The sequence below is a fragment of the Crocuta crocuta genome, unplaced genomic scaffold (assembly GCF_008692635.1).
Source record: "Crocuta crocuta isolate KB4526 unplaced genomic scaffold, BGI_CrCroc_1.0 scaffold25, whole genome shotgun sequence".
NCBI lineage: Eukaryota > Metazoa > Chordata > Mammalia > Carnivora > Hyaenidae > Crocuta > Crocuta crocuta.
This window is the reverse complement of record NW_027532015.1, coordinates 19,045,762-19,058,243: the sequence shown is the minus strand read 5'-3', so window position 1 is coordinate 19,058,243 and position 12,482 is coordinate 19,045,762. Positions and strand designations below refer to the sequence as shown.

The window sequence follows — 12,482 nt, the reverse complement described above, 5'->3', positions numbered from 1 at the left end:
CTCTTTCTTTTGTCGTTGAGAAGCCAAGAGTGTCCGAGGAATATCCCACATATTCCACTTGGTTGTATGTGTGTACCAACCTATATTTTGCCCTCAGCTTGCCCCAAGCTCCCTCGTCATTAGGGTTTGTCTTCTTACTCTGGTGAGTAGTCCCAGATTGCTTCCTAGAATGGCTGCTACAGCGTACTCTGTCTTTACCATGTATCCCCACCAACCCTTGGCATTATCTGGCTCTCTCATTTTTGACAGTATAAAATTAGGTATAGAGTGATATCCTTTATTTTAGTTTATCCTTTATTCCTCTGTCCTGCTGCTCTGTGTGTTGGTTGCTCTCTTTGTTTGGCATATGGTTAGTATTTCCCTATTCTATCCACTGTGTGGGATCTCATATTCTTTGAATCTCTTTGTCTTACTTCCTCATTTGGCTAAAGAATATCTTTAGTAGCTTCCTAAAATAGGATGCATAAGGAATGTAACTTGAGTTCTTACCTATCTAAAGATATCTTCACCGTCCTACCTTAACACTTGATGGTTTGGCTAGATATTGAATTCTGAGAGGAACATAATTTTCCTTTAAAAATATGAAAAACATTACTATCCTATCTTCTAGGTTTCAGTGTACTTTTAAGAAATGTGATACATTCTGACTTGTAATCTTTTATAGATTGTTTATGATTCTTCTCTGTGAGCTTTCAAGATCTCTTTATTTCTGTTGACTTCTTGATGTGAGTTTTGCCTTGGAAATGTAGTAATTTAATGTAATAATTACATTGATGTAATAATTTAAGCTTTTTGGTTCTGGGAAATTTTATAGTGTGAATTCTTTAGTAATATCATCTCCACTTTCTTTGTTTTCACTTCTAGGTACCACCCTCCTAAGTAGTCAACTAAGTAGTAGCCTTAATTACATCTGCAATGTCTCTTTTCCATGTAAAACAGTGTAATATATTCAGTCTTGGGGAAGGAATTGTCCTGGGAACTGTAATTCTGCCTACCACACCCCTCTATTGAATTTTTCATCACTGCTCTTCTGTTTTTATTTCTCATCTTTTTGTTCCCAGAATGTTCCTTCTTTTTTTAAAAAAAAAAATATGGCTTTCTTTTTTTAAAATTTTTTACATGTATTTATTTTTGAGAGACAGACAGAGTCAGAGCACAAGTAGGGGAGGGGCAGAGAGAGAGGGAGACACAGAATCCAAAGCAGGATCCCAGCGGTCAGCACAGAGCCAGATGCAGGGCTCGAACTCACATACTGTAAGATCCTGACCTGAGCTGAAGTCAGACACTTAACCAACTGAGCCACCCAGGTGTCTCATAGCTTTCTTATTTCATGAATACAATGTTGTCTCTTCAGAGGATCTCACCATTAGCTGTGTGAGTGTGCGTTTGTGTTTAACTCTTCTGTTCCTTGCATTGTTTCCTTTTCAATCAAGTTTTTCTTTTTCTTTTCCTTTTTTTTTCTTCTTCTTTCTTTTGGTCTGTGTTTTTTAATGTTGGATATTATCTTGCTGTCCTCAAATGTCTGGTAACCGTCTGTTCATGTTTGTGAGTGTGGCTTGTTCCTCCTTTCTTCTCATAGCTGTCCTCTGTGTCTGCCTCTGTGATGAAAGCTACTTTCCCTAAATTTCTCCAGATTATGTCTTCAATCTGAAGACAGAAGTGGGGTGGATAGTTGCTGTTCCATCTCCAGACTTTCAACCAATTCCACTATATTTAGCCTCTGCCTGTCCCTCCTACCTTCACCTAATGGTGCCTGGTATTTCTGAGTCTGGAACCTTTCTGGAGTCCTGGGGGAGAATCACTTATTATTTATCACTTTGCACTGATGAATCATTCCACACAATAACAAAATGCCTGTTTGTCTGTCCTGGTCTGCGCTAGGTATCTCTTCTGTGTGCTCCTACCATTTAGCCCTGAGATATTGGCTAACTTCTAAGCACTGGTCTTCTCATTTCCTCTACTCCGCAGGCAGCTGCAGGAAGAAATGCTTTGATTCTTCGTTCAGAGGCTTGGAGAGCTGCCGGTGCGATATGGAATGTAAACACCGGGGCGACTGTTGCTGGGATTTTGAAGACACCTGTGTGGCATCAAGTATGGACTCTGCGGATAAGTTCATTGTGACATGCTCGTTGCGCTATCACTAATGCATGTCCAGATGCATATTAGTTTGCTAGGGCTGCCATAACACAGAAACTGGGAGTGGGGGGGAAGCCTAACCCACATACATTCATTTTCTCACAGTTCTACAGGCTACAAAGCCTCTATATATAGGTGCTATGACGGTTGGCTCCTTCTAAGGGCTGTGGGGGAGCATGTGCTCCTTGCCCCTGTCCTAGCTGGTGGATTGCTGGCAGTCACTGGCAGTTGTTAGCTTGTGGTCGCAGAACGCCAAACTCTGCCTCTATCTTCACGGAGAGTTCTCTCGTGTCTTCACAGTCTTCCCTGTGTGTGAGTTCGCTTTCCCCATTTTGCATTTTATAAGAATACCAGCCACACTGCATAGGGCCCGCTCTAAGGACTTCATTTTAACTTGAGTGTCTAGAGAGATCTTTTTCTAAGCAAGGTCGCATTCCTGGCATTGGGGGCTAGGACTCGAACACTTTGTGGGAACAGTATTCAACCCAGAACAGCTTGTGTACAGGATCTATGCTTATCATCCCCCCCTCCCTTTACAGTACTAAATGCAGAGTCCACTCTTGATGTGACTGAGGGTGAGGAGTACTAGTCTCTAGCAGACAAGATGCTATAATCGCTGCACGGAGCACACATATCACAATGGAGTTTCTCTGTGATTCATGTTAGTCATCTTATTTAGTTTCATTGGCAGTGGCTCTCAGATTTCAGGTTGCACAAGACTTACTTGGAAATCTGGTGATTCTTGGTGATTCTGATTCCAGTTCTCCACGAAACACAACTTGAAAAACACTACTGTTTGGGGAGAAGAGACAGTTCGCAACATTTCCTTTTTAAGCAATCAGTGAAGGCCTGTGTGTATGGGGGTGGCTAGGGCTCAAGGAGAATAAGAACAGAACTCCTTACATTATGCTTTCTGAAAAGGGCAAGGGGAAAGGATCACGTACTGTAGATAAGATGTGTATTCCCTTGACTTAATCTCTCTAAATCTTTTTTAAGTAAATCATTAATAACAGACAATGAAGAACTCTGTGCACAATGGAAGAACACAGCAGTCACCTGTTTAATGCATTTGTCTAAGCCCAGGGCTGATGTTGATTTTAGACACTGGTTCCTAGAAGGTGGCATTAGGAAACAACCCCAGGACTGCCTCTTGCCATTTCTTTTTTTTTTAAATTTTTTAAAAATAGTTTTATTTATTTCTAGGAGAGAGAGAGAGAGACAGCATGAGCAGGGGAGGGTCAGAGAGAGAGGGAGACACAGACTGAAACAGGCTCCAGGCTCTGAGCTGGCAGTCAGCACACAGCCCGACGCGGGGCTCGAACCCACGAACCGCGAGACCATGACCTAAGTGAAAGTCGGACGCTTAACTGACTAAGCCACCCAGGTGCCCCTGCCTCTTGCCATTTCTAACACAGGTGTTTATTTACACCGATGTCATACTGAGCACATAGCCTCGGAGAATAGCAGAGGCACGGTGGAGGCCCATTCATCACTTCTGTCACCCTCGGCTGGGAGGCGCCCTGACCTGCCTACATTCTTACACACCTGACTGTGTTCCTGTTACTTTCTGTTGTCACTGCCTCTTCCTTGCTGCCTGTCCTTAAACAGAACTGCTCTTGCGTGGCAACAATCAGTCAGGGGTAGCAGTTCATCACTGTTGGGAGCTCCTACTTTTGGGCCAGGATAGAGCCAGTGTTCAGAGTTTCTCCAAACGCAGAGGCGTACCTGCTAGGTAGACCAGAGCTGCCGCCTGAAGGACTGCATCTGTGCTGAATGAAGTAAAGGGGTTGGGTTGCCCCTTGTTTGTGTTACATATTCTCATTTATTAATGCAGATAAGCCAAGAATTTGACTATCCAGCAATACAGGGATAAGTGCATGGAATTGATGTTTGATATTGGTTACTTACCAGAAGTTAAATGCTGGCAACTGAACTGTGTAATTTTGCAGCTCGAATATGGACATGCAATAGATTTCGTTGTGGGGAGACGAGACTAGAGTCCAGCCTCTGCTCTTGTGCAGATGATTGTCTGCAGAGGAAAGACTGCTGTGCTGACTATAGCAGTGTCTGTCAAGGTAAGCAGAGGGGATTGAACTCTTTGCTTCTGTGGCTTCAGTGACCCCACAGCTGACTGGTCTAGGCTGCATAAATTAAAACAAGTCAGGGAATCTTCAGCTACTCCATGTAGAAGAAATGATCAGTGCGTTTACTGTGGCAAGAAATGTGGCTTGTGTGCTATAGAGAGAGGGAGATCATAACATAGACACTACAGAAAAGAAAAGAATGATGAAAGTTACATATTCCTCGCTAAGGCAAGGTCTTCTCTAGTCCGATAAGTATGATAGAAATACCTGTGGTTTGAGACACCAGATGCCAGATCCTGAAGTTAAAACATGAGGAAAGAGATTATCTGGCTTGTATTTCAGTCTGTTAAGCCAATGTTACTGTTGAAACGACGGTGTCCTGAGCGGTTAAATTACTGATTAAGGACTGTCAGAATTTAATGCAGAGCCAAGATTAGGATACAGGTTCAACTTCTGATTCCAGCTATAAGTGAGATACTGTAGATTTGTTTTTAATTCCCAATCCCTCTGAACACCTAATGAAATTTATAAAAATGCACATAAACACACAGCAACAGAATTGCTTCGAGCGATCAACCCTGTTTTCATAGGAATAGGAGGAAGATGTTATAGTAGAAACATTAATTATAATCTCTTAGAAAACAAGTTTCACACTAATGGATGAATCAGTTTTTATTACAAAAGGTAATTACAAAAATTACAAAATGTAATTGAAAATCAACTAAAAAGAGCTATCAAAAAGGAAAAATAAAAGCCTGAAATGGTAACTTCTTTTCCGAATGATTATTGTATGACATTTAATATTGTATCATTAAGAATTCTGCTACATTCATGAAGCCAAGCATAATTTCTTGCTTTCTAATTTCTACAAGCTGACTAACCACACTGCCTCTGACCTCTATATTTTCCCACCTTCTACCCCAAATATATAACTCTTAACTTTTTATCTCAAGACTGATCCTCAGGTCATATAGTAAAATATCCTGCTGAATTCCTTGCAAAATGTTGTTCAAATTTAATAGAAACAAAAATACTTCTTCAAGCAGTGTTGAAGTTTACCGCCACCACTAATTGGGTATTGGATAGAGTTAATTTTATCATTTCAGTTTATTTTTCAAAATAAATGTAAATGTGTTCTTACTGTAAGGATTCAACACTGTATTTAAGGAGGTTGCATGATTTTTGCCAAAATTAAATCTTTAGGCAGTAGTTTGAAGACATCTGAATAATTTTGGAAGAAAGTAGCCAGTTACTCTTAAATTTTAAATTTAGAATTTTAAAGATTTTATGGTAAATTTCCAGCATATATACAGAAGATAATAGTATAGTGATTTCCCCATATGTCCAGCACCTAGCTTCAACAATTATCAACTCATGGCCAATCTTGTTCATCTTGACCAAGTATAAGTTTCAAAAAGATAAAAGCACATAAATATAATGTGATAAATATAATGTGAACATGTCAAAGAATAATATAACTAAAAATGTAAGTATTTAACAAAATTATAATACCATTAATAGATCTAAAAATACCAATTGTTGTTTATTGTCCTCAAATATCCAAATACGTTCTGATTTTTCTTCTTGTTTCATAACATTTTTTAAAAAGATTGTCTGAAGTAGGATCCAAATAGATTCTGTCCATTGCAAGTGTCTGATATATTTCAAGTCCTTTAAAAGTAGCTTCTGTTTCTTTTTTTCCCCTTGCAATTTTCCTGTTGCAGTAAAGAGGCCATTTGTTCTACAGAGTTTTCTAGTCTGAGCTTTGTAGGCTGCATCCCCTGTGACTTACGCAGTTTGTCATCTCATTTTCTGAAAATTGGTAGTTAAAACCAGACTCAGATAATTGTTCAGATTTCAGGTGCAATTTATTCCTAAGTTATTTCTTTACTTACTTACTTACTTACTTACTTATTTACTTATTTTGCAAGTATACTCCATAGTCTGTGGTATTACTTCCAAGAGGCACATTTTGACTGCTTCTTGCCTTTCCTGGGATGTTAGCCATTGATGATCATTGCCTATATCCAGCAAGGGTGCATGATGACATTTATGCTATCATTTCTACTTCATTAATTCACTGGAATGTTCTATAAACAGAAACATTTATGATGGCAAATATTTTTAGTTAAGGTCTTTGTTCAGTTTTTCCCAATTGATATCAATTATTCTCATTGGCTGCTTCTGCCCACCCCCTACCATGATTTCTTTTCTCCTTTCTTAAGATGGTATATCTGGTATATCTGTATTTATTAAACTCATTTTTTCTAATTGTCCCTTTCCGGTTTAATGGATTGCCTTTGTTTTTCTTGGTAATGATGAATTTCTTGGTATTCGATCTGTGCAAATATCTGGACAAACTTATTCTGGAAGCGTTGAGTCATTGGAAAAACATGAACTAAGTAGTTTGGAAAGATCAAGGTCATTGGAAATTCCTTTCTCTTTGTTATGGTGTTGTCTAAAGATTTTTGTCTTACGTCTTTTTAGGACAAACCCCGTGGGTGAAAGAAGAGTGCAGCGCAGCCCAGCAGTCTCAGTGTCCAGAAGGGTGAGAATAGGGGGAGTTTTTATTCTCCTTTAACAGATGGCACATAGAATATAGTTGAGATGCAGGGTGGAATTTCCTCTTCTATATTTATATTTTAAAACAATAAAGTTAAGAAACAATGATGATTCTTGTGACTTCAAACTCAGATTTTTGTTTACAAAGCATATTTAAATTAATTTTTTATATTCATGTCTTACAACAATGAATTAAAAAGACTTGTTGAGGTATTACATACTAACATTCCCAAGGTCCTATGGTCAGGGCTGGAATTTAGATCTGAATTACTCCAGGCAGAACTCTTTTCTATTGACATCCTGGAACATAGAATTTATACTTACTGAGGAAAGAGAAAGAAGTTTGCCCATGGAAGACCTCACAAGGAAAGGCAGGCTTTGAAGGATGAGGAGGACTTCGTAATTTGTACATGAGTGATGAACATGTGAGGTAAAACCCCTCCCTCACCCCTCCTATGTGTCTCCCCCACACATTTGTGATGGCTGCTCCTGGACTTTTCCAGCCCTGGAAATGTATCCCATCCCAGTCAAGGTAGATTTCCTCTTCAGTGGCCCCTTTTGCCCTTCACCTCCTTCATTCTTCTGGCCTGAGCAGTGGGAGGAAGATGATGAGGTGGAAAAAAAAGGAATACCTGGCTATAGGAAGAACTAGGGGAATCATTTTTGTATAGCTTTATTTTATTTAAAAAATGTGTGTGGATAATGTCTGTTTTTGTGCCGTGCCACTTTGGTTTACCCCAGTCCTCAGATCCAGTTGCCCTGTTCAGCAGCTCCTGGGTAGAAAAGCCAACAATTTAGAGTAAAAAGGATACTTGAGTTTAAGTCCTGGTCTTGCCCCTGAGACTTTGCACTAGTCGCTTCTCTGAACTTCATCTATAAAATTATAGTAGAGGGGCACCTGGGTGGCTCAGCTGGTTAAGCGTCCAACCGCAGCTCGGGTCATGATCTCACAGTTCATGTGTTCAAGCCCCGCATCAGGCTCTGTGCTGACAGCTCAGAGCCTGGATCCTGCTTTGGATTCTTTCTCCCTCTCTCTCTGTCCTCCCCTGCTTGGGCTCTGTCTCCCTCTTTGTCTCTCTAAAAAAAAAAAACCAAACATTAAAAAAAAAATTAAAATAGTAGTAATAATAATAATAACAATAACAATAATAATGCCAAGTTCAGAAGATTTCATGTGGGAATTAAGTCAACATCATCATCAATGCAGATCCTGCTTAGGATTCTCTCTCTTTCCCTCGCTCTCTGCCCCTCCCCCACTCATGCTCACTCTCTTTCTCAGAATAAATAAACATTAAAAAATAAAGCTTTGAAGAGAAAGAAAAAAACAGGATTATTTTCTTAATGTACTTTCTAAGCATTTTCTAATTTAGAGAATTATAAGTAGTACAGAGGCTTTGTTTTTTTTACAATAAAAAAAGTGGACTAATTCTGTTTTCCATTTTCAGATTTGAATTGCCTCCAGTTATTTTGTTTTCCATGGATGGATTTAGAGCTGAATATTTGCAGACCTGGGATACTCTCCTACCTAATATTCATAAACTGAGTAAGTCCTCCACAACCACAGGCACACAAATGATGAGGACCTTTACCCTAGTTAGCCAACCCGTAGATGTGTACCTTTCTTCCTGACCTTGCCTGTTAGTAGTTTGTCTTCTCCCAGGTCCTCTGGAGATCCTGAAGACTTTACCACTCATGATACCTTGTTTTATACTGTTGGCTCCTACTCTTTTTTGTAGCATGCTCATCTTTTTGTTTGTTTATTGTGATTTGTTTTGTATTTGAATATAACTTCCATGCTATGGAAATCTGTTCACATATACTGTCTCAGAAGTGGTGTTTGTCACACTGGGGTTCTGGGCCTTAGCAACAAGAAGATGACCAGCAAGGACACCATCCTGAAGGAGCCTGAGTGGCAGAACAGAGCCCGCACATACCGACGTTCCAGAAGGCAAAAAGTCTAATATCTCTGTCTGGTTCTGGAACGAAGCTGCCTGAAACCTGGCTCCACCCCTAATTAGCTGGGAGAGCACGGGCAAACTTATCTCACCTCTTGGTGCTCATTCTCTCCAGTTGTAAAATGGTCACTTCCTACCTGACACGAATACTGTGAGAATATAAAAGTAGTGCACAGTGAATGGTTTTAAGCTATGACTATAACTATTGTTTCTATTATCATCTTTATCAGGATGTCACACTTCTTTTTAGGACACTTGGCTTTCACACAATTTTACAAAGTCATTAATAAAGAGAATCTAAGTACCTACGGACACGGAGCCAAGAAGTATCAGAACATGGTTAGAACCAGAGGGTTGGTTCCAGAGTCTATATTCTTCACTGCCTGGCAATTCCTTTCTTTCTTCCCCTTTCTACTAGACCTTCTTTTGCCTCTAAGGCTCTCAAAGTTTATCACAATTTTACTGGTGTCCTGTTTTTATTTTTCTCCAAATTATTAAAAAAGGGTTGTTTAAGCTTGAGTAAGTCAATTACCTCATCTGGGTGTTAGTTTCCTCATTTGTAAAATGAGAGGATTAGCTCTAAGGAATTCTACTGTTAATTCCAGCTCTAAAATTCCATGACTATAGAAAGATGAACTGCTTCCCCTTACAACACAAGGTACTTTGTCAATTTAGCTTTTTTCTTACTCTCCAAGGCAGACCTATTGCAAAGACATTGAGAGTTTGGGCCTCAGACACAATTGACTTCAAATTCAGGACTTGTCATTTAACTGCTGAGTTGCTTTGGCTTGAAAAGTTAATGAACACTTCCCAGTTTCTATTTCCTTGTCTGGATCTTCCTTGGCAATCCAGATATCAAATTCTGTGTCCAAAAGGGAATTTAGCTAGCCAGGCTGAACTGAACCCCTTTTGAAATGGAATTTTTTGATTTGCTTATCCCACTCAGGGTTGGAAATAACACCAATAAAATATTGGGCCTTTGAGAATGTTCCCTTTTTAAAGTCTACTATGTATTTTTTAAGCAATGCAGACAACATTTGATTCTTTAATTGTGTAGACATCACTAACTAGGTCTACTCAGGGAAAATGAGCTGTTAGTTTTCAGGAGGCCTGATTAAGAACAGATGTGATGAGACTTAGGCTTAGGGCTTCCCAGGAAAAGTAGGCTTGAGGTGAGGTGTGTGACAACAGACATCATTTTAAGGAAGTCTAGAACCCCATCTCCAGAATCCCAACATGTTGCCTGGGTTGGGTGACCACAGTCATGGAAAATGAGCATGAACTAATACCGCAGCACAGTGAGTCACATTGGTGACTTAAAAGGACTCAGACTGAAGTCTAGTGAGAGGACAAGGTCATTTCCTGTCTTAGTGTAGGTGGGGACAGAAAAAAAAAGTGTCATGCCCAAGAACAGGAAACTGTCAGGTGAGATAGAAGTGATTTGACTTGCACTACAGGTCAGGCTGCCTGGAAAGTTAGGTAGGAAACTGGGGATAGATTAAAAGTAGTCATAACAGGTGTATAGGACAGGTAAAATTTGTAGATTTTTGAAGGTTAGAGTTAGTTAGCAAGGTTTACATTCACAAACAATAGAATTCTTAAATTCTCCAAGGCAAATGCCATTTGCTGTCTGCCTCCTCCGCCTCCTCCTCCGCTTTCTTTTTCTTTTTAATTTTATTGTGGTAAAAACACTTAAACAAGAGATACAACCACTTAACAGACTTTTAAGTGTATAATGAAATACTCTTATCTATAGGCCCAATGTTGTACAGCTGATGTCTAGAATTTATTCACCTTGTGCAAATGAAATTTTACACCCATTGATTAGCAACTCTCCATTTTTTTCCCTCCCCACCATCCCTGGAAATCACCATTCTATTCTCTTTCTATGACCTTGACTCTTAGATATCTCATGTAAGTGGAATGATTTGTATTTGTCTTTCTGTGACAGACTTGTTTCATTTAATGTCCTCAAGATTCATTTATATGGTTGCATGTTTTTAAGACCAAATCAAGTTGCATTGTATGTATATACCACTTAAAAATCCATTTATCTGATGATGGACATTTAGGTTGTTTTCACACATCTTGATTATTGTGAATAGTGTTACATTGAACATGGGAGTGTTAATATCTCTTCAAGAACTTGATCTCGATTATTTAGGGTAAATATCCAGAAGTAGGATTGCTGGATCATATGGTAGTTGTATTTTTTTATTACTTGAGGAAACACCATACTGTTTTCTACAGTGGCTGTACTGTTTTGCATTCTCACTGTCAGTGCACAAGGGTTGGAATGTCTCCACACCCTCATTAACACATGTGTTTTGTGTTTCTGATAATAGCCATCCTAACTGGTATGAGGTGATATCTCATTGTGGTTTTGACTTGCATTTTCCTGATGTTTAATGACATTGATCATCTTTTATGTATTGGTCATTTGTAGGTCTTCTTCTGAGAAATATCTATTCTAATCCTTAGCCCATTTTTCAACTGGGTTATTAGTTTTTTTTTTTTCTATTGCGTTGCAAGAATCTATTATGTATTTTAGAAATCAACTCCTTACCAGGTATATGGTTTGTAAATATTTTCTTCCATTCCATATGTTGTTTCTGTTGATGGTTTCCTTTGCTATGCAGAAGCTTCTTAGTTTGATGCAGTCTCATTAGTTTATTTTGCTTTTGTTGCTTCAGTTTTTGATATCATATTCATGAAATCATTACTAAAACCAGTATCATAAGTCTTTCCTCCTCTGTACTTCTTCTTTTTTTTTAATCTTTTTTTTTTTTATTTCTAGGAGAGAGAGAGAGACAGCGTGAGCAGGGGAGGGTCAGAGAGAGAGGGAGTCACAGACTGAAACAGGCTCCAGGCTCTGAGCTGGCAGTCAGCACACAGCCCGACGCGGGGCTCGAACCCACGAACCGCGAGATCATGACCTAAGCGAAAGTCGGACGCTTAACCGACTAAGCCACCCAGGCGCCCCTCCTCCTCTGTACTTCTAAGACATTTGAGTCTTCAGTTCATTTTGAGTTAGTTATTGTTTATAATGTATGAAAGGATCTTTGCCTAGTTCCTAATTTCATGGGAAAAGCTCTCAGGTTGTCATTGTTGAACACAATGTTAGCTGTGGGCTTTCCATATATGACCTTTATTGTGTTGAGGTAATTTCTCTCCATTTCTAGTATGTTGAGAGAGTTTTTATCATGAAAGGGTATTGAATTTTATCAAATGCCTTTTCTGCATCTATTTAGATGACCATGTGATTTTTATCCTGTATTTTATTAATAAGGTATATCACATTAATTGATTATTATGTTGAGCCATATTTTATCCCAGGGATAAATCCCACTTGGACATGGTGTATGATTCTTTTAATGTGCTGTTGAATCCAGTTTCCTAGTATTTTGTAGAAGGTTTTTTCATCTATGTTTATCATATTGTCCTGTAGTTTCCTTTTCTTGTGGTATCAGGATAAATGCTGTCTTCATAAAATGAGTTTGGAATGCTTTTCTTCTCTTCAGTTTTTTGGAAGAGTTTAAGAATGATTGCCATTAATTCTTCTTTTTTTCATAGGAATGCTTATTTTTGAGAGAGAGGGAGAGGGAGAGAGAGAGAGAGAGAGAGAGAGAGAGAGAGAGAGGCATGCACAGGGGAGGGGCAGAGAGAGAGGGAGACAGGATCCCAAGTGGGCTCTATGCTGACAGCAAAGAGCCTGATCCAGGGCTCAAACTCATGAGCCATGAGA

The 12,482-nt window shown here is 39.2% G+C and overlaps 1 protein-coding gene across 1 annotated transcript in view; it reads left to right on the top strand.

Moving 5' to 3' along the window:
* Positions 1-12,482, top strand: part of ENPP3 (ectonucleotide pyrophosphatase/phosphodiesterase 3) — a 74,811-nt gene that overhangs the window by 10,666 nt on the left and 51,663 nt on the right. Inside the window, exons 5-8 of the mRNA XM_077776099.1 lie at positions 1,969-2,091; positions 4,086-4,211; positions 6,708-6,768; positions 8,228-8,325. Coding sequence (XP_077632225.1) covers positions 1,969-2,091; positions 4,086-4,211; positions 6,708-6,768; positions 8,228-8,325 — 408 coding nt within the window. The remainder of the gene's footprint in view (positions 1-1,968; positions 2,092-4,085; positions 4,212-6,707; positions 6,769-8,227; positions 8,326-12,482) is intronic.